The sequence below is a fragment of the Bos indicus x Bos taurus genome, chromosome X (genome assembly GCF_003369695.1).
Source record: "Bos indicus x Bos taurus breed Angus x Brahman F1 hybrid chromosome X, Bos_hybrid_MaternalHap_v2.0, whole genome shotgun sequence".
Classification (NCBI taxonomy): domain Eukaryota; kingdom Metazoa; phylum Chordata; class Mammalia; order Artiodactyla; family Bovidae; genus Bos; species Bos indicus x Bos taurus.
The window spans coordinates 721017-744524 of NC_040105.1; the positions used below are offsets into that span (position 1 = coordinate 721017).

The 23508-nt window shown below is 56.6% G+C and overlaps 1 protein-coding gene across 2 annotated transcripts; it reads right to left on the reverse strand.

Annotated features, from left to right (window-relative positions):
- Positions 1–894: 894 nt before the first annotated feature.
- On the reverse strand, positions 895–23174 carry ASMTL (acetylserotonin O-methyltransferase like). Of its 2 annotated transcripts, XM_027533780.1 has the most exons (13): positions 22991–23174; positions 21309–21440; positions 20021–20068; positions 17633–17697; positions 16953–17014; positions 15586–15694; positions 14002–14383; positions 12914–13076; positions 9964–10127; positions 8589–8721; positions 7444–7587; positions 2465–2587; positions 895–1863 (listed from the first exon to the last, which is right to left on the reverse strand). In XM_027533780.1, the coding sequence occupies exons 1-13, from the start codon at positions 23081–23083 to the stop codon at positions 1643–1645; spliced, it is 1839 nt and encodes a 612-aa protein (XP_027389581.1). In that variant the 5' UTR covers positions 23084–23174; the 3' UTR covers positions 895–1642. The 2 variants fall into 2 exon arrangements, with proteins under 2 accessions (XP_027389581.1, XP_027389582.1); XM_027533781.1 differs by having other exon boundaries at positions 14002–15694; positions 22991–23158.
- Positions 23175–23508: the final 334 nt, after the last annotated feature.

Below are 23508 nucleotides of genomic sequence, written 5' to 3' on the forward strand. Positions count from 1 at the left end.
CAGAACCACAGACACCCCGGGTATTGGGGGAAAGACTGCACCCGTGGGATTTTCGATGGGGATGGTTAAGGGAGGTGGGATGGTGGATGGGGGTGGGGGAAGAAGGGCTTCTATTCCGGGACTCCGGGGGGCAGGGGTGCACCGTCCCCAGCTTTAATTACGACATGCACAGCGTTAGACGCTGCGTATCGGAGAGATGGTTTTTGTCGTCTGGCTGCTAAGTTATGTCCGACTCCGCGACCCCATAGACTGTAGCCAGACTGCTGGAGCCGGTTGCCATTTCCTCCTCCAGGGGATCTTCCCGACCCCGGGATCGAACCCGGGTCTCCTGCATTGCAGGCAGATTCTTTACTGTCTGAGCTACCAGGGAAGCTCCAGTAGTCTTGCCTGAGAAATCTCAAGGACAGAGAAGCCTGGCGGGCTACAGTCCGTGTGGGTTGCAAAAAAAAAGCCAGACAGGACTCTTAGCGACTCAGCGACATCTGAAAGATGGGTGGGTTAACTAAAAGAAAAGAGGTGGTTGATGATCGGCTGAGTCACGGAAGGGCCGAGGGGCGCATTTGGGGCGGGTGGAGGGGGGGCAGTGCACGAGCCAGGCTCTGTGAGTCAGTCCTCGGTGTCAGCCAGACGGGATTGCGCTATGCTAAGTGGCTTCAGTGGTGTCTGACTCTTTGAGACTCCATGGACTATAGCCCACCAGGCTCCTCTGTCCGTGGGATTCTCCAAGCAAGAATACTGCAGTGGGTTGCCATTTTCTCCTCCAGGGGATCTTCCCCACCCAGGGACCGAGCCTGCCTCTCAGGTCTCCTGCATCAGCAGGCGGGTTCTTTGCCCCTAGCGCCGCGTGCTTGTTTGTGTTCTAAGCAATGAAGAGACAGGTTGTATGTCCGTCAGTCATATTTCCACCTCTAGCCTTTTAATGTTTTTTGTTTTTTGTTTTTTTTTAACTGCAAAGAGCCCCAACACGAAAAGGAGAGCGAGTCGAATAAGGCCCCCACGGGCCGGCGTTCCTCGCTTCCGCAGACATTAGCTGCCGTCAGCCTCCACCTGGGGGGTCTCGCTCGGGCGTGTCCTTGGCTCTCGGGCCTGCTCGTGGGTGTGGGACCGCTGAGTCCCGCCTGCATTAGGCGCACTGCTGCAAGGACTCTTGGGGTGGGGTGGGGAGCTCGGGTACCCGCCTCCCCGCGGGCTGGTGTTCAGACCCCTCTGGATAGAAGGGAAGGTTTCTTCTAGGGAACCTGGTGTCACGAGGGGCCGCGCCCCCCATGCGCTCCCGGGGCTGGCTTTGCACGTCACTTGTTCTCACTGGGGGCCCAGCCTGGCTGCCACCAGCTGCCCTCGAGGGGGAGGACCGCACCCCCTGGCTTTCCCGGGGGTCCCCTCTGTCGGTTGCCTCCAGCCCCGGGGCGCCCCAGGCCCCTCTCCGAGTCCCCGCGACGCTCCCCCACCAAGCATTCCCAGACCGCATAGCCTTCCCCTCCCGGGTTAGAGGTCGTGTCTCCTGGGTCCAGGGCGCCCCCTACAGACGCGCGGAGACTGCCTGCTTTCAGTCTCCTTTAATAATCGTTGTCCGGCGAGACCCCTCTTCTCTGGGAATCAACCCGGCCAGGCTCGCGCTGTGACCCTCGGGGCAGGGCGACCCTCAGGGTGGGGCCCGGGTCCCCAGGACCACGTGCAGCAGGCCTGCCGCGCACGCCGCCTGCACGTCCTGGAAGCCGAGCCGCTGCAGGAGGCGCTGGTACTGCCCGGGGTTCCGGGGGGGCCGCCCCACCCCCAGGGCCCGCAGCCCAGGGGGCCTCCGTGCCGCCCCGCTGGCATCCTCCTCCTCCGCGGGCGCCAGTTCGGCCAGCAGGAGGCCAGCGCCTGGGGAGACAGACACAGAGATAAGGGGAAGGGATGGGCAGGCGTCCCAGGACCCAGCCTGCGGGTGCCCCCGGGGCTCCCCGCGGGAGGACTTCCCTGTGGGGAAGGTGGGAGGAATTCTGTCTGCAGGCCCAGAGCCGCAGCCTCTGCAATGCCCGCTGTGCTCAGTCCCTCAGTCATGTCCGACTCTGCGACCCCGTGGACTGTAGCCCGCCAGGCTCCTCTGTCCATGGCATTCTCCAGGCAGGAATACTGGAGTGGGTAGCCTTTCCCTTCTCCAGGGGATCTTCCCAACCCAGGGATCCAACCTAGATCTCCCGTATTGCAGGCAGATTCTTTACCATCTGAGCCACCAGGGGGAGCCCATGAGACCCCCATACGCATACTGCAGCTGGAAAGCTGAGAAATGAATGACCGACAACTGGGAATCAGCTATGTCCCGGGCAGACGGTAAAGTGGGCACCGGACTGTGGGCTGGACGGGTGGGGAGGCTGACTTTGTAACACTCATTCGGTTTCTTTCTTTCTTTTTTGGATGGGAAATTGTCTTTAAGTGTGAAGAAAGGCAAGTGCAGGAAGAAAAGGCAAGTCCAGGGTCTCACCTGGTTTGCAGCAGCCGGAGACCCGGCTCAGGAGCCCGTGGAGTCGGTCGTCCGGCCAGTCGTGCAGGAGGCTGCAGACAATGTACAGGTCTGCGGGCGGGAGGCTGTCGCTGGAAAGGTCACCTGGGTTAAACACAGAAGGGGTGGAGGCGTGGAGGCCACAGGGACCGCTTCTGCAGCCCGCGTCCTACATATAGATGTAACACACACACAGCTACACACAGACACACACAGACACACAGCTACACACACACAGCTACACACAGTGACAGACACACAGACACACACAGACACACGCAGTGACAGACACACAGCTACACACAGACACACACAGTGACAGACACACAGCCACACACAGACACACACAGTGACAGACACACAGCCACACACAGACACACACAGTGACAGGCACACAGCCACACACAGTGACAGACACACAGCCACACACAGCCACACACAGTGACAGACACACAGCCACACACAGCCACACACAGTGACAGACACACAGCCACACACAGACACACACAGTGACAGGCACACAGCCACACACAGACACACAGAGTGACAGACACACAGCCACACACAGACACACAGAGTGACAGACACACAACTACACAGTGACACACAGATGTAACACAGACACAGCTACACACAGTGACAGACACACAGACACACACAGTGACAGACACACAGCTACACTCAGACACACACAGTGACAGCCACACAGCCACACACAGACACACACAGTGACAGACACACAGCCACACACAGACACACACAGTGACAGGCACACAGCTACACAGTGACAGACACACAGACACACACAGACACACACAGTGACAGACACACAGCCACACACAGACACACACAGTGACAGACACACAGCCACACACAGACACACAGAGTGACAGACACACAACTACACAGTGACACACAGATGTAACACAGACACAGCTACACACAGTGACAGACACACAGACACACACAGTGACAGACACACAGCCACACACAGACACACACAGTGACAGACACACAGCCACACACAGACACACACAGTGACAGACACACAACTACACAGTGACACACAGATGTAACACAGACACAGCTACACACAGTGACAGACACACAGACACACACAGTGACAGACACACAGCTACACACAGACACACACAGTGACAGACACACAGCCACACACAGACACACACAGTGACAGGCACACAGCTACACAGTGACAGACACACAGACACACACAGACACACACAGTGACAGACACACAGACACACACAGTGACAGACACACAGCTACACACAGACACACACAGTGACAGACACACAGCCACACACAGACACACACAGTGACAGACACACAGCCACACACAGACACACACAGTGACAGACACACAGCCACACACAGACACACACAGTGACAGACACACAGCCACACACAGACACACACAGTGACAGGCACACAGCTACACAGTGACAGACACACAGCCACACACAGACACACACAGTGACAGACACACAGCCACACACAGACACACACAGTGACAGACACACAGCCACACACAGACACACACAGTGACAGGCACACAGCTACACAGTGACAGACACACAGACACACACAGACACACACAGTGACAGACACACAGCCACACACAGACACACACAGTGACAGACACACAGCCACACACAGACACACACAGTGACAGGCACACAGCTACACAGTGACAGACACACAGACACACACAGACACACACAGTGACAGACACACAGCCACACACAGACACACACAGTGACAGACACACAGCCACACACAGACACACAGAGTGACAGACACACAACTACACAGTGACACACAGATGTAACACAGACACAGCTACACACAGTGACAGACACACAGACACACAGACACACGCAGTGACAGACACACAGCCACACACAGACACACACAGTGACAGACACACAGCCACACACAGACACACACAGTGACAGACACACAGCCACACACAGACACACACAGTGACAGGCACACAGCTACACAGTGACAGACACACAGACACACACAGACACACACAGTGACAGACACACAGCCACACACAGACACACACAGTGACAGACACACAGCCACACACAGACACACACAGTGACAGACACACAGCTACACAGTGACAGACACACAGACACACACAGACACACACAGTGACAGACACACAGCCACACACAGACACACACAGTGACAGACACACAGCCACACACAGACACACAGAGTGACAGACACACAACTACACAGTGACACACAGATGTAACACAGACACAGCTACACACAGTGACAGACACACAGACACACACAGTGACAGACACACAGCTACACACAGACACACACAGTGACAGACACACAGCCACACACAGACACACACAGTGACAGACACACAGCCACACACAGACACACACAGTGACAGACACACAACTACACAGTGACACACAGATGTAACACAGACACAGCTACACACAGTGACAGACACACAGACACACACAGACACACACAGTGACAGGCACACAGCTACACACAGACACACACAGTGACAGACACACAGACACACACAGTGACAGACACACAGCTACACACAGACACACACAGTGACAGACACACAGCCACACACAGACACACACAGTGACAGACACACAGCCACACACAGACACACACAGTGACAGGCACACAGCTACACAGTGACAGACACACACAGTGACAGGCACACAGCTACACAGTGACAGACACACAGACACACACAGACACACACAGTGACAGACACACAGCCACACACAGACACACACAGTGACAGACACACAGCCACACACAGACACACACAGTGACAGACACACAGCCACACACAGACACACACAGTGACAGACACACAGCCACACACAGACACACACAGTGACAGGCACACAGCTACACAGTGACAGACACACAGACACACACAGACACACACAGTGACAGACACACAGACACACACAGTGACAGACACACAGCTACACACAGACACACACAGTGACAGACACACAGCCACACACAGACACACACAGTGACAGGCACACAGCTACACAGTGACAGACACACAGACACACACAGACACACACAGTGACAGACACACAGCCACACACAGACACACACAGTGACAGGCACACAGCTACACAGTGACAGACACACAGACACACACAGACACACACAGTGACAGACACACAGCCACACACAGACACACAGAGTGACAGACACACAACTACACAGTGACACACAGATGTAACACAGACACAGCTACACACAGTGACAGACACACAGACACACACAGTGACAGACACACAGCTACACACAGACACACACAGTGACAGACACACAGCCACACACAGACACACACAGTGACAGACACACAGCCACACACAGACACACACAGTGACAGACACACAACTACACAGTGACACACAGATGTAACACAGACACAGCTACACACAGTGACAGACACACAGACACACACAGTGACAGACACACAGCTACACACAGACACACACAGTGACAGACACACAGCCACACATAGACACACACAGTGACAGGCACACAGCTACACAGTGACAGACACACAGACACACACAGACACACACAGTGACAGACACACAGACACACACAGTGACAGACACACAGCTACACACAGACACACACAGTGACAGACACACAGCCACACACAGACACACACAGTGACAGGCACACAGCTACACACAGACACACACAGTGACAGACACACAGACACACACAGACACACACAGTGACAGACACACAGCCACACACACACACACACAGTGACAGACACACAGCCACACACACACACACACAGTGACAGACACACAACTACACAGTGACACACAGATGTAACACAGACACAGCTACACACAGACACACACAGCCACACACAGCTACACACAGACACACAGTGACACAGACACACAGATGTAACACACACACAAACTACACACAGCCACACACAGCCACAGCTACACTACACACAGCCACACACAGCCACAGCTACACACAGACACACACAGCTATACACACAGCTATACAGACACAGCTACACACAGGCAGAATTATACATAGACACACAGCTACACACACATACAGATGCACCGACACACAGAAAGATAGATGTACACAGACCACAGACAGATACACACACTGACACACACACACGCGGAAGCATGCATATGTACACATACACACCCGCACACACAACACCCTGGTGGCCCAGACAGGAAGGAATCCACCCCCAGTGCAGGAGACCTGGGTTCAGTCCCTGGGTCGAGAAGGCCCCCTGGAGGAGGGCACGGCAACCCCCTCCAGTCTCCTTGCCTGGGGAATCCCATGGACAGAGGAGCGTGGCGGGCTGCAGTCCATGGGGAAGCCAAGAATGAACAGCTAACACTTTTTCACTTTACACACACAGACACAGAAACACACAGACACACACACACACAGACACAAAGACACACAGAGAAGTACACATATAGACACACAGACATACATATTTAGACACACAAACACACACACAGACCACATATGCGTGCACACAGACACACGTGCACACACTCACAGGCATGTGCACTCAGACACACACAATACACACTCAGATACGAGACAGAAATGCAGACATAAAGACACACAGGCTGTATACATGTGCTCAGTCGCATCCAGCTCTCTGACACCCTATGGGCTGTAGCCCAGCAAACTCCTCTGTCTGTTGGATTTCCCAGAGAAGAATACTGGACAGGTGCCATTTCCTCCTCCAGGGGATCTTCCCGACCCAGGGACCGAACCCACATCTCTTGCTTTGGCAGGCTGGCTCCTTACCACTGCGGCACACTCACCCCATACAGGAGATAAATAAGGGCGCCCAAAGAGGGACAGCTGGCACACAAGGACGCCGCACTGACCTGGCACAAAGTGGACCCGCTCTGACGGCCGTGCGTTGGTCTCAAAGTCCCCGGCAAGCTTGATGACCTCTGGGAGGGCAAAGATGGTCACCTGCAGATGCGGGTACTCCTGGACAAGCTTGTGGGCCAGGGCGCCCGTGCAACCTGTGGGAAGAAACGAGGGCTCTGGACCATCCTGGCCTGTCTCCAGAGGTGCAGCTCTGGCAGGACCAAATCAGCATTCTCAGACATGACCTGAGCCTGTGCCCTCACAGGAGGTCAGCCAGTGGGGAGATCTCTGCTGTCTCACACTCAGGGCCTTGGAGAGTGGTGCTGGACCAAGCGCTGGCCCAAGCCAGGTGAGCAGGGCGGAGAGAGAGCCACGGGGGATCCTAGAGCAGAGTTCTAGAGAGTTATACTCTTTCCTTCTCTGTTCTGTTGCGGGAATGCAGATGTGATGGCTGGTGCCACAGCAGCCACTCTGGGCCACCTGGAGGAAAGCTCTGCAGAGGATGGGAAAATGCAAGCTGGCAGCTCAGGAGCCCTCCCAGGACCCCAATCCCACTACACCGCTTGGGAAGGCATCTGCTCCTCCTCCGTCCAATGTCCTGGGGGAAGGACTTGCTGGGAGGAATAGAGGGTGTGTGTGTGTGGCATAATTAGACCTCGATAGATGGCAGCAGACAGGTTCCATGGTCCCCTCCTCTGCTTGGCAGCCCCCAGGAAGGAGCTGATAGGACTGAGCCATCCCTGGGACCTCTGAGCACTTGGGAATATCACCCCAAGCCCCACATCCACCCTGGATACATTTAGATCCTTGGGTGGTTTGTAGAGATAAACCCATTTTCCAAGTCTTATTAGTAGGTATTGTGTGTTAGTCGCTCAGTCATGTCCAATTCCGCAACCCTGTGGACTTGTAGCCCCGCCAGGCTCCTCTGTCCCTGGGGATTCTCCAGGCAAGAATACTGGAGCGGGTTGCCATTCCCTTCTCGAGGAGATCTTCCTGACCTAGGGATTAAACTTGGGTGTCCTGCCTTGCAGGCGGATTCTTTCCCATCTGAGCCACTGGGTGAGCCTATCTGCAGGTAAGGCCCCTGCAGCTTCCAACAAGAGAAGGAGCGCTCGCAGCCGTTTGCCCCTGACTCCTGTCAGGCAGAGGGATGTACCTCCCAGGTGGCAGGCGGAGGTGAAAGGGGACAGGTCAAAGGCCGTGGCCACGTGCTGGGCGGTCAGCTTGCTGAGGCCGTGCGAGGCCCTCATGAACTGCAGGGTCGCCTCCGTGCTCCACTTGTGGGGGGCCTGAAACGGAACAGGATCTCAGGAGAGACCCACCAGGGGCCCAGGCGGTGGGTACCCGGGATGACGTTTTGCATGGCATCTCTTGAGGGCAGGGGGCTTTGTGGGCTTCCCTGGTGGGTCAGACGGTAAAGAGTCCATGTGCCGTGCAGGAGACCTGGGCTCCACCTCTGCGTCGGGAAGATCCCCTGGAGGAGATGGCAACCCACTCCAGCACTCTTGCCTGGAGAATCCCATGGACAGAGGAGCCTGGTGGGCTACAGTCCATGGGGTCGCAAACAGTCAGACACGACTGAGCGACTAAGCAAGGGGGGCTTGGTAGGCAGGATGGGGGCAGACTAGGTGGGGAGGGGTCTGGGGGACACAGCGAGGGAGGCAGGGGAGGGCAAGAAGACATCTATCGAGGAGCCAGGAACTGCGTCCTCACTGGACACTAAACCCACCCTTGCCAGGATCTCAGACGTCCAGCTTCTACAACCACAGGGAATAAATGTCTTTCGTTTCTAAGTGAAAAGCTGAGAGTTCCTGAGTCTTGTCCAGCTCTTTGTGACCCATGGACTTATAGTCCATGGGATTCTCCAGGCCAGAACAGTGGAGTGGGTTGCTATGCCCTCCTCCAGGGGATTTTCCTGACCCAGGGATTGAACCCAGGTCTCCCGCATTGCAGGCAGACGCTGTACCATCTGAGACACCAGGAAAGCAACTTGCTCGGTCGTGTCCGACTCTCTGCAACCCCATGGACTGTACAGCCCATGCAGTGCTCCAGGCCAGAATACTGGAGTGGGTTGCCGTTTCCTCCTCCAGGGGATCTCCGCAACCCAGGGATCAAACCCAGGTCTCTTGCATTGCAGGCGGCTTCTTCACCAGCTGAGCCACCAGGGAAGTCCCCCCATCCTCAGACCCACTGAACACCCCCCAGGGCTCTCTCTGGAGGGTCGGGAGCCAGGAAGCAGGGCAGGGAGGGATTTGCAGACTCTGAGCTCAGAAGGCACAGTCTCTACACAATCTAACCTCACATAGGAAACAGGGGGCACTGGCTTGCGGCAGCCCCTTCGTGGAGACACCCTCTTCGGGAGCTGTGGGCGGCCAGCTGCCCCCCACGCCGTCCCTAAGAGCCCACATCCGCAGCCTCCCGCCGGGATAATGGGTTCTGATGGTCCCCGGGTCTGGGATGCTTTCGGGGCCGTGGCCAGTCCGTCAGCGGCAGAGATGGCACGTGAGAAGCAGCGTCAGATTCTGGGGTACCTGCGGCAGGGGCTCTGGGGTCCACGCTGCCCCCTCTCGCACAGCCCGGCCCAGGTGCGTGAAGGCGCCCCAGACGGGCCCGTCGTGGTAGGCGGCCAGGCCGTGGAGAGACTGCTCGCCGTCCGACGCCAGGTGCAGGCTGGCCATCTCCGTGTTGCTGTAACCTGAAAGGAAGGAGCATCGTGGGACCCCTGTCAGGGCTCCCGGGACATCAGAGGGACGGAGGGAGCCACTGCTCAGGGTCCCTGTGGTGGTAGTGCAAGCATCGTCCGGCTGACAGCGTGATGCCCTCGCACACGCCCGACTCTGCGACCACGTAGACTGCAGCCCGCCAGGCTCCTCTGTCCATGGCATTCTCCCGGGAAGAATACTGGAGTGGGTTGCCATTTCCTCCTCCAGGGGATCCTCCCGACTCAGGGACCGAACCCACGTCTCTTGCACTGGCAGGCAGGTTCTTTACCATGGAGCCACCTGGGAAGCCCTTCTATGTATCCACCTGTCTGTTTATATGTGTCAGTCGCCTCCATCTCTCTCTCATCTGTTAACCATCTATCTGTCAATCTGTGTATGTGTCATCTACCTGTTTGCTTCCCAGCTGTCATCTGTGTGATAAGTCTATTTACCTCTCACTTGTCATCTCAGCTCATCTATCGTTTACCCATCGACATGCCTGTTGCCTATCCATCAGTCCCCCCACCTATCACCTATTTATCCATCGTTTATCTATCTACCCTGGAGAAGGAAAGGGCAGCCCACTCCAGTACTCTTGCCTGGAGAATCCCATGGACGGAGGAGCCTGGTAAGCTACAGTCCACGGGGTCGCAAACAGTCGGACTCGACTGAGCGACTTCACTTTCCCTTTTCCCTTTATCCATCTACCTATCTAGCTATCATCTCTGTCACCAGTTTTTATCTATTGATCTATCAATTTATCTACTATCTGTTTATCCACCTGTCCACCCATCAGCCTGTATTCATCACCTTTCTGTCATCTGTCCATCCACTTACCCTATTTTCTGTTTATCCGTCTGTCTGTTCTCTATTTATTCATCAGCTATCTGTCTGGTGACCTTTCTATCAACCATCTATTCATCCATCTACTTATCTATTTACAGGCCTATTACATTCACCTATGAATCAACCAAGCAATTTATCATTTATCCATCCACCCATCTATCTATTGGGCTTCCCAGGGGTCTCAGCAGTAAAGGAATCTTGTGGCCAATGCAGGAGACACAGAAGACACAAGTTCGATCCCTGGGTGGTGAAGATCCCCTGGAGAAGGGCATCTTACAGTATTCTTGCCTGGAGAATCCCACGGACAGAGGAGCCTGGTGGGCTACAGTCCACGGGGTCGCAAAAAAGCTGGCCACGACTGAGGCGCCTTAGCAAGCAGCATCTGTCTGTTATCTGTTTGCTCATCCATGAATCATCTATGTATCCACCATCCATCCATCCACCGATCTGAGCATCATTCTACTATGAATCACTCTCTAGGCATTCACCTCACCTGGCTGCCTACCTGAACAGATAAGTAAGTACACAGGTATGTTCGCTGTGCACACGCACACACCCTAGGAGTTGTTTCCTTGGGGAACCCTGGCTGATACAGCCCCTCTGAGTCCGTAAGGAAGTCTCTCTCTTGAACATCACACACACACACACACACACACCCCCTCCTAGTTCCTCCTAAACATCCACACACACACCTGTTTCCTCCTAAACATCTGTTTCTCACACACATACACACGTTTCCTCCTAAACATCACACAGAGACACACACACCTCTTTCCTCCTAACATCACACACATACACACGTTTCTTCCTAAACATCTCTCACACACATACACCTGTTTACTAACATCACACACACACCTGTTTCCTCCTAAACATCACACACACAACACAGACGGCTTTCCAACTAAACATCACACACACACACACACACACACACACACACACACAGAGCTGTTTCCTCCTAAACATCTTTCTCTCACACACACGCACGTTTCCTCATAAACATCACACACACACACCTGTTTCCTCCTAATCACACACACAGCTGTTTCTTCCTAAACACCACACACACGCACACATCTTTTCTCCTAAACATCACACACACACCTGTTTGCTCCTAACATCACACACACACACCTTTCCTCCTAAACATCAAATACACAGAAAGACACAAAACTGTTTCCTCCTAAACATCTCTCTCTGACATACACAGACACCTCTTTCCTCCTAACATCACACACACACACACATTTCTTCCTAAACATCTCTCTCTCACACACACACACCTGTTTCCTAACATCACACACACACACCTGTTTCCTCCTAAACATCACACACACAACACAGACGGCTTTCCAACTAAACATCACACACACACACACACACACACACACACACACACAGAGCTGTTTCCTCCTAAACATCTCTCTCACACACACACACGTTTCCTCGTAAACATCACACACAGACACACATACCTGTTTCCTCCTAATCACACACACAGCTGTTTCTTCCTAAACACCACACACACGCACACACACACATATCTTTTCTCCTAAACATCACACACACATCTGTTTCCTCCTAACATCACACACACACACCTTTCCTCCTAAACATCAAATACACAGAAAGACACAGAACTGTTTCCTCCTAAACATCTCTCTCTGACATACACACACAGCTGTTTTCTCCTAACATCACACACACACACACACACACACACACTCTGACACACACACACACACACACACACACCCGTTTCCTCTTCGCCCCTCACCCCCACCCCGCAGCTCCCCGCCCTCTGGGAGCCGCCCCGCGTCCGGGACACAGGGCCGGCCGGTCTGCCCATCTCTGCTCAGGAGCCACCGTCAGCTGGCGGCCGGGCCCCGCCTGCGGAGCTGCCGCGACGACACCCGGGACGCCCCCTCACCTCTGTCCGACTTGTCCAGCAAGCCCAGGGCCGCACAGACGTCAAGCAGGCGCGCGGTGCCGCCCACCGAGGCGCCGATTTCGCGGGCGACGTCCGCGGCCGCCAGGGGGCCTCGCTCTTTCAGCACATCGAACACTTGGAGCTTGCAAGCCGTGAGCAGGGCCTGACCGTGACGGAGGGCCGCAGTCAGGCTACGATGCGAGTGACCGATCGCTCGTGACCCCCACGGCGGCGAGGCGGGGGCAGGGGGCCCGGGACTGTCAGAATCGCCGCGCCCATCAGGGCCCCTTCTTCTGCAGGGGGAGCTGGGTTTGGGCTCCAGCTTGCACAACGTTTGCTCCAGGGAAGAACACGTCAGTGAGGGTTACGCAGAAAAGCTCTCTCGGCAGAGAAAACCCAACGTGCTTCGGTCAAGGGCTGTGTGGTAGCTCCCCACGGTGCCCACGTCGAGGCCACAAACCCTGGGACCTTGAGGGCAGGCTGTGTGTGCACTTGGGCGCTCTCTGCAGGGCACAGACTCTCCACCGCTCACCACACACCTCACGGGACAGCCTAACCTCCCCGCGGCTCGCCTAACAAAGGAACCTTCCCCAGACGTGGGGCACAGGGTGGTGTGAGCCCCGTCACCCTCGGACACCCACACGGACCCCGCCCCCGCCCTGCCAGTCTTCAGGAACGATGACGTTCACGTCCTGACCCCCAGAATATGCGAGCAAGGCCTTCTGTGCAAATACAATGTCTTCGTAGGCGTGACAGAGTGAAGGGTCTGAGATGACGCCCTCCTGGATGGGGGTGGCCCTAAACCCTAGGGACAGGGTCCTTATAAGACACGGAAGAGGAGAGACATGGACACAGAGAAGCCACGTAGAGACGGGAGGGAGGCGGCCACCAGCCCAGGGACGGATGCCTGGAACCCCCAGAAGCTGGAAGAGGCGGGAAGGACCCTCCCCTGGAGCCTCTGCAGGAAGCTCAGCCCTGGGACCCCTTGACCTCAGACGTCTGGTCCCCAGGGCTGGGGTGGGGGGTGTGTGATGGTCTGAAGCGCCCCCCGTGCTGGGGGTCACCTGATCGCGAAGGCACAGACGTACCTTGGATGCTTTGAAGCCGTCCATCAGCTCCAGGAGGCCCACGGGGAGCGGGGGCTGGCTGTCCGTCACCCCATTCAGATCCGCCTCCCGGGGGCGGGGAGCCTGCGGCTGCGCCCCACACGGCTCCAGGCCCTCCTTGGCCCGAGCAGGGTCAGAGCCGCCTCCCTCTGCGTCGCTGAGATCCTCGAATGTGTCGACAGCCGGGATGGAGTCGTGCTGGACCTGCCGTGGGGCGCCGTGGGCACGGGGTCCGTGGTACAGGTGCGCCAGCTCCTTGCAGAAGCGGTTCAGCGGGAAGCCCACCACGTTTAGGAAGTCGCCGCGCACGTACTCCACCAGCATCCCACCCAGCGCCTGGATCCCGTAGCCGCCGGCCTTGTCCCTGCGCGGCGTGCAGGACCATAGCGCGGCGGGAAGGAGGAAATAGATGGACATGGCGATGCTGAGCTTTGCTGGGTGCGCACACCTGGCCGGCCCTGGGCGGCCGTGTGCCGGGGGGGTGGCCGGCTCCAGGACCAGCCCCCAGGAGCATCCCTCGGTCCCACCCCCAGGACGGGATGAAGGCTCCACAGTGGCTTCTGGGGATGCGCGAGGGGACACCTGCCCCCACACCAGGCCTGGGTCTCCTGAGGGGGTGAGCTTTGCCCACAAGAGACTGGGGCCCCCCAATGGGGTTTTCCCACATGTCTCTGACCGGAGCCTCAAGAGGAGGACTCCTCGAAGGGGTCCACAGCCCGGGTCTTCCCAGGAAGCTCTGCTGAGACCTCCTTGCAGGGGAAAAGGGGCCCATCCTTTTCCGTCCATACTGACTGAGCCCCCAGCCCTTGTCAACTCTAACCAGCAACCCCCCTCAACAGACCAGGCTGCACAGAACGGCGGGAGCTGGGATATGGGGCAGGTGGAGGGGTGGGTTCCCCCAAAAGACCAGGCTGCACAGAACGGCGGGAGCTGGGATATGGGGCGGGTGGAGGGGTGGGTTCCCCCAAAAGACCAGGGTGCACAGAACGGCGGGAGCTGGGATATGGGGCGGGTGGAGGGGTGGGTTCCCCCAAAACCGCACAGGGTTTCCCAGGTGGCGCTAGTGGTGAAGAATCTGCCTGCAACGCAGGAGACACGGGTTTGATCCCTGGGTTGGGAAGATATCCTGGAGAAGGGTCTGGCAGCCCACTCCAGTATTCTTGCCCGGAGAATCCCATGGACAGAGGAGCGTGCTGGGCTACAGTCCACGGGGTCACAGAGAGTCGGACACGGCTGAGCGACTATCACTGATACTGGGTGGGGAGACCAGCCCCATGGCAGCATCTGCCTGACCCGCCCGACCCATATGGGTGCCCTTTGCTGTGGAGACAGCAGTGCTGTAGGGACAGGGGCGGGGTAAGGTATCTTTCCATCCTTCCTAAGCACGCTGCCCTGCCCTGGACCCCTGGGCACGTGGCGGGCACAGGCCCCCAGTGCGGGCTCAGCCCCGGCCTGTCTCCTGCCCACAGCGGGCATTCAGCACCACGGTTCCAGACAGAGACTGGGTTCAGCACCGTGGCTCCGGACAGACTGGGTTCAGCACCGCGGCTGCAGACAGAGACTCACATGGGCTCCCCGCTGTCGATGTACTCCCACAGCATCTCCTCTGACAGCTCCGAGAACTTCACCGTGGTCTCCTCATAGAACTCGGACACCTCAGTGTCCAGCTGACCATCTGCAAGGAAGTGTGCAGTGTGGTGAGGGGACGCAGCCGATGCCCGTGGGGGCCTGCGGGTCTAACCGTGTGAGCCCAGGAGGAGGCAAGCCTGATGCTGAAGCTGAAGCTCCAGTGCTCTGGCCACCTGTTGAGATGAACTGACTCACTGGGAAAGACCCTGATGCTGGGAAAGATTGAAGGTGGGAGGAGAAGGGGATGACAGAGGATGAGATGGTTGGAGGGCATCACTGACTCGATGGACATGAGTTTGAGCAAATTCCGGGAGTTGGTGATGGATAGGGAGGCCTGGCGTGCTGCAGTCCGTGGGGTCGCAAAGAGTCAGACACGACTGAGCGACTGAACAGCAACAAAGCCTGAGCTTTGCATGCGATTCATACACACACACAAATACACACACGATCATTAATGGGGCATAAAGGATTCTCCACTGTAGACAAGGGAAACAAAGAGAGAATAAAACAGAAAGTGAAGTAAAAGTGTTAGTTGCTCAGTCGTGTCCGACTCTTTCCAACCCCACGGACTGTAGCTCTCCAGGCTCCTCCGTCCATGGGATTCTCCAAGCAAGAACACTGGAGTGGGTTGCCATTCCCTTCTCCAGGGCATCTTCCTGACCCAGGGATCGAAATCCCGTCTCTTGTGTCTCCTGCATTGCCAGGTGGGTTCTTTACCACTGAGCCACCTGGGAAGCCCCCAGCAGGCTCCATGGTGCTCCTTAAACTTCACACCCACCTAGAACCTCAGAATAGGACTTATATGGAAATAGGGTCTCTGCAGACGTGATGAAGTGAAGGGTCCGAGATAAGGTTCCTCCTGGATGAGGACACCCTAAACCCCATGACAGGGTCCTTCCTGGGGCTCAAATCTCTTTTAAGAAGCTTTAAAAGTTATTCTTCAGGCTTTTTGTGCTTTAAAAAAAAAAAAAACCCTTTTCATCATGGTATGTCTTAATGCCCGCCAACGGGAGCCAAACTTCACCGTTCAGACCAGAGAGCTCAAAGGCAGGCTCCGGGTGGGTCGTGTTGGACAAGGCGGACTGTCCCCCACACCCTACACGGGGTCTACTGGATGCTCACGATGAACCCCCATATTTCCACGTGGGACCCCAACGTTCCCAGGCCAGGTGGGAGGGCGGGCCCGGGTGGTAGCAAAGACAGGGATGCCCCAGGGCGCCCGGGTCCTCCACCGAGGAGCCCCGGCTGCTCCCACGGTGGCCCTGACTCCCAGGGGAGGTGGGGGATGCGGGCCGTCCAGGTACCTTTGGTGCAGCAGTGGACGATGGCCACGCCCGTGAACACGCTGTGCTCCTTCCCACTGAGCCTGCAAGACACGGCCGGGCCGGACGTGTGACTGTCCGGAGTATCTCTGGAATCCAGGGTGCCCCCTGCCCACCAGCCCCACCCTCCTATCACCCGGGCTGCGCAATCACTGAGGAAATCATCCCAGGGGGGACTGTGAAGCTTCCCTGCGAGACTGGTCACTGCGCTCAGAGAGGGGCTGGGGGGGTGGTCAGGCCACCTCACAGGACAAAACACAGGACCACGTGGACCCTGATGGGAGTGGCCGGCACCGCACAGAGGACCCGGATCCCGGCCACTCTAGGCCACCCCTTTCCTGGATCCCTGTGTGGTCCTGGGAGTGGACACTCAGCATGACTGAGCCAGGAGGAGACCCTGAATGTGGCGGGGTGGTGTGGGGAGTCGGAGCCCTGTTAAGAGTCGAGGTCGGTTCAAGGGCACGGCCTGGTCCTCTGACCTGAACCAGGAGGGGCGTCTATGGGAGACAGCGGACATGATGCCCGTGGCAGACACGGGGACATGATGGGTGATGGGGGGTGGACAGACGGCTGATGAGCAGATGCTGATGGTGAGTGGACAGATGGCACACGGCCCAGCCTCTGTCCCACGCGTCCCTGGAGGACCGCTGGGACCCACCCACCTCGACAGCATGCGGTAGGCGTCTTGCTTGTCCACCGGCTTCTCCAGGATCAGCCCCCCGACCGCCTGCGAGAGAAACGCCATGGAGAGAGTTGCTTCTGCTCCCCGAGCTGCTCTGAGCCAGCTGTGCCGTCCACCGTTTTAGACTCATGTATTTTTTTTTAATTTAGGCGAGATTCATATAATGTGACACTCATCATGTTAAATGAAACCGTGTGGTACGTTTCCACTGTTGGGTGAGAGTTCCCAAAGTCTTTCATCTGGAACACCCCTCCCCACAAGCTGCTCTCCCCACCTCGTTCCCTAGCCCCTGACAACTGCTGATCTGATTCCTTCCTCAGTGGACTTCCCTATTCTGGATATTTCATACAAATACAGTAATATCTACCCTTCTGCGTCCAGCTTCTCTCAATGAGCACTGTGTGTTCGAGGTCCATCCACGTAGCCTGTGTCGGGGCTTCCCTCCTTTTCATGACTGCGTCATATTCCACTGTGTGGATGGACCCCCGTGCTGCTTATCCATCCATCCACCTATCATTCTATTCATCCAAGCATCTACCCATCCATGCATCATCTATCCATCCATCCATCATCCATCCACCCATCCCTTTATCCATCCACCCATCCATTTATCCATCCAACCATCTATCTAGCCAACCATCCATCAATCCATCCAACCATCTACCCAACCACCCATCCATGCATCTTCTATCCATCTATCCATCCATCCATTATCCACCCATCTATCCATCCAACCATCATCCATCCACCCATCCATCCACTCATCCTTCCATCAACCCATCTATCTATCATCAATCCATCATCTATTCATCATCCATCCAACCATCCATTTATCCATCTAAGCATCTACCCAATTATCCATCCATCTATCCATCTATCCATCCATCCATTATCCAACCATCCATCCATCCATCCATCTATCTATCCAACCATCTACCCAACCATCCATCCACCCATCCATCAACCATCCACCAATTTATCCTTCCATCCATCATCCATCCATCCATCCATTTATCCATCCACCCATCCATCTAGCCAACCACCCGTCAATCCATCCAACCATCTACCCAACCATCCATCCATGCATCTTCTATCCATCCATCCATTATCTACCCATCTATCCATCCAACCATCTACACAATCATCCACCCATTCATCCATCATCCATCCACCCATCCATCAACCATCCATCCATCCATCATCCATCCACTCATCCATTTATCCATCCAACCAGTTAACCCAACCATCCATCCATGCATCATCCATCCATCTATCCATCCAACCTTCTACCCATCATCCATCCACCCATCCACCCACCCATCTATCATCAATCCATCATCTATTCATCATCCATCCAACCATCCATTTTTCCATCCAACCATCTACCCAACTATCCATCCATCCATCTATCCATCCAACCATCTACCCAACCATCCATCCATCCACCCATGCATCAACCATCCACCAATTTATCCTTCCATCAACCCAGCTATCCACCCATCAACTCAACCATCCATCCATCTATCCATCCATCATCCATCCACCCATCCACCCATCATTTATCCATCCAGCCATCTATCCATCAGTCCATCCATCTATCCATCCAACCATCTACCCATCCATCCATCCATGCATCTTCTATCCATCTATCCATCCATCCATTATCCACCCATCCATCCAACCATCTACCCATCCATCCATCCACCCACCCACCCATCCATTCACCCTTCCACCCACCCATCCATCATCCATCCATCCATCAACCCAACCATCCATCCATCTATCTACCCATCCATCGTCCGTCGACACACACATCCAGGGACACTGCTGCCATGAACACCTCAGCAACGAGGCCCAGCATCCGTGGTCAATGCTCACCATCAGGCCAGCCAGGGTCTCAGACAGACGGCCATGACCAGCGAAACAGAGCTGCTCTACGGATCACTGTGATGACCCATCCAAAAGCCTGACTCTCGGCGGCCAAAACCCCTATCTTGGGGAGGTTCCTTTCCCTAGGTCCCGACCCCCCCAGCCCTGTGAACAGGACATTATTGATACTAGGATCTTTGCAGATGTAACAAAATTTACGAGGAGGTCATACTGGAGCCAGGTGCGTCCTAATCCATGATGGATGGTGTTCTCGTAACAGGAAAGACAGAGCAGAAGCCGCATGGAGACGGAGGCAGAGACGGGAGGGAGGCGGCCACCAGCCCAGGGATGCCCAGGAATTTGCAAAAAAAGCATCAGTAGCCAGGAGAGAGAGAGAAGCCTGGGGTGGATTCTCCCCCAGGTCTTACAGAAAGAACCTGCCTTCCCGAGGCCTGGATTTCAGTCGCCAGTGACACGGAAAGCCGGAAAGCAGACTCACCACGATGGTGTCGGCTCCGATGACCACGTCTGGGGCCCGCAGGTCCTTCTGCAAGAAACGCAGACTCGGCTTTAGGCGGGACGAGCCTGTATGTCTTAAACATTTTCACATCACGACGCACGGCACACAGCATCACAGCTTATTTATGGATCCAGTCTTGCTTTAGAAAGCGAGACTGGAGTGTCCTCAAGACAACGATCAAGGGAGACAGTGAAAGTGAGTCACTCAGTCGTGTCTGACTCTTTGTGACCCCGTGGACTGTAGCCCGCCAGGCTCCTCTGTCCATGGGATTCTCCAGGCAAGAGTACTGGAGTGGGTTGCCATCTCCTTCTCCAAGGGATGTTTCCCACCCAGGGATCGAACCTGCATCTCCAGCATTAGTGTGTGGATTCTTTACCACTGAGCCACCATGGGGGCCCCAGTTATATATTACTATATATAATTATGACTTCCCAGGTGGCTCAGATGGCAAAGAACCTGCTTGCAATGCAGGAGACCTGGGTTCGATCCCTGGGTCGGGATGATCCCCTGGAGGAGGAAATGGCAACCCACTGTAGTATTCTTGCCTAGAAAATCCCATGGACAGAGGAGCCTGGTGGGCTACATTCCATGGGGTCACAAAGCAGAGTCGGAAATGACTGAGCAAATAACACTTCACACTTTCATGCTGCTGCTGCTGCTAAGTCACTTCAGTCGTGTCCGACTCTGTGCGACCCCACAGACGGGAGCCCACCAGGCTTCCCTATCCCTGGGATTCTCCAGGCAAGAACACTGGAGTGGGTTGCCACTTCCTTCTCCAATGCAAGAAAGTGAAAAGTGAAAGTGAAGTCACTCAGTCGTGTCCCACTCTTCGAGACCCCATGGACTGTAGCCTGCCAGGCTCCTGTGTCCATGGGATTCTCCAGGCAAGAATAATGGAGCGGGTTGCCATTTCCTCCTCTAGTATTCTATCCAGAATCCAGGGAATTCTGTATCATAAATGATTCTATTTTATTAGTTACAGTAGCACACAGCATGGTAACACCTCGTGATAGACTAGGTAGGTCGCTTCTTTATCCTGAATGACACTCTGATATGAATTGCCACAGCAGGTTACATACTAGCTAAATGACAGATAACGTTGTATAAACGATACCATCCCATGAATTACACGTGTCCACAACACAAGGACACTCAGTCGCAGAGAAGCTACACCTATTGCCTGCTGTGAAGGGCACTGATTTACAACAGGTGTGATTAAAACCTGAGGACGCCCCGCTAGCAGGAGACCCAGGAAAGGAGCACTTACCTGGTACATCCGGTCGGCCACCTCCAGGGCCTTCTGCTTGGCCGTTTCCACGGCGTACGCCTGCGGGGTGGCGAATGAGGCCTTGTGCAGCTTCTCCTTGAACCTGGACGGGACCACCTCGAACCTGAGGCCCTGGAACAGGATAGAAGAGGGGTATGGGGGGGGAGCCCCAGGACGCTGACAGGTGGGCAGGAACTGAAGGAACCCGCCAAGCCCCCCTTCCCTGACTATGGACACTGACCAAGGGCCGACTCCCGGCCGCGGCGTGAGTGTGACTGGTGTGTGTGTGGGGGGGGGGGGGGCCTTGGGGACCCTGGTGGGAAGACCTCTGTGCACGCAGAGGCCAGCAGGGCGCTATTGATTGGGGTGCAGCCCCGAGGGATCAAAGGGCTCCTGGAGAGTCCCAAAGGCCGGCATTTCGCCCTTACAACAGTCAAACTACTGAGATGACAGCGCCTGCAGGAAAGGCCACAAAAAAGCCACAAATACGGCGGCTGTGTGCAGGGGAACAACTAGGCTGCTTTGACTTGGTGCCCAACACAGGTGACCTGGCAGTGCCTGCGGAAGGCAGGTCACAGACCCGCTGCCTCCAGAGTGGGGGATGGGGTCTTGACCACAGAGGGTCAAACTCCCCCTCCCACACTCGCAGGGACCTCTGTGAGCAGCCAGCTGCCTCTTACTTTTCTGCACCCCAGCCCCCTCCCCACCTCCATCGTGGACCTCCCGGATCCCCAGTTAACCCCTGGGTCACACTATGAGACACCCCCGCCTACGGTTCTGTACCCTCGCTGGGAGGTACATGAAGCACTTCTCATTCTGTACCTACCGCCCATCCAGCCCAGCTCACGCCCCCCACCCAGGCAAGAATTTCTGGCTCTATCTGTTCCCCTAGCTGGTATCCTCGCTTCTCTAAACCACCCCCCGCCCAAATAGGGCTGCCCCATGCAGACCAAGCCCTGTCCAGTGGCTCTGTCCCCTTCCCCACCGCCACCCCCCCACCAACACCTGGACAAATCCAGCTCAGGCACACAGACCTGGCCTTGGCCCGGCAACCCCACACTCCCTGGCCAGCAGATCGCCAGGTCACTGAGCCCTGGCTGGAAGACCCTGGCCCGCCCCCGATCACAGAGACCACAGATCTGGACCCTGGTCACTAGGGGCCTACCCTCTGCCTACCTCAGCCCCCAGTCCTGCAGACTCCGGATACCCAGTCACTTAGGCCCCCAGCAGATTCCCGCCCCACTTCCTCGCTCACCAGACCCTCAGTCACAAGGCCTCTGTCCCGACGCCCTGCATCTTTGACCCCGTCAGTCGGTCCCACTGCTGACCCCGGGCCTGCAAACACCCACCACCTCTTACATCCCCCCTCCCAAGTCAGTACGATCCCCAATAACTAGGTACTGGCCCTGCAGATCCACCAAGGCCCCTGTCATCTCCCCCGGCGCGCCCCGCCCACGAAGCCTAGGTCATCAGGACCCTCGGGCACTCGTCTCCGACCACCGGACACTGGCCAAAGCCCTCCGCTAACTACTAAGACACCCCCAGTTTCTAGGCCCCGGACCCGCAACTCTGGGGTCCATCCGGGAGACCCGGGTCACGACGCCGGGGATCCCGAGGCCTCGGGTCACTAGGCCCGGGTCCGCAGGCCCGGCCCCCCCAGACCCTGGGCCCGGGCCGCTCACAGCATTGCTGAGGATCTCCCGGCGGCGCGGAGAGGAGCTGGCCAACACCACGCGCTTGTGCTGCAGCTTCCCGATCACCGGGCACAGGAGCATGGCGCCACGCGCCCGCGCCCGGCGCCCGGAGACCGGCGCCGGGAGACCAGTGCCGGGGAGACCCGCGCTGCGCGCGCGCGCGCGCGGCCCAGGCCCCGCCCCACCAGGCCCCGCCCCCTTCTAGGCCCCGCGCCCGGTCTCCGGAGCCACGCCCAGGCCTCATCACCAATGAAACCTCGCCTCACCCCGCACAGGCCCGCCCCAGGCCCCTGCCCACCAGGAACTTCCTCCCCGTCCGTTGGAGCCACGCCCAAGCCTCGCCACCAACGAAGCTCCGCCCCAGACCAGCCCACGGCCGGACCTCACCACCAATGAAGACCTCGCCCAGGCCGCACCACCAGCGAAACCCCGCCTCTGCCCGCCCACGGCCCGGCCTCACTACCAATGAAAGCTCGCTCCAGGCCGGCCACCAGCGAAGCCCCGCC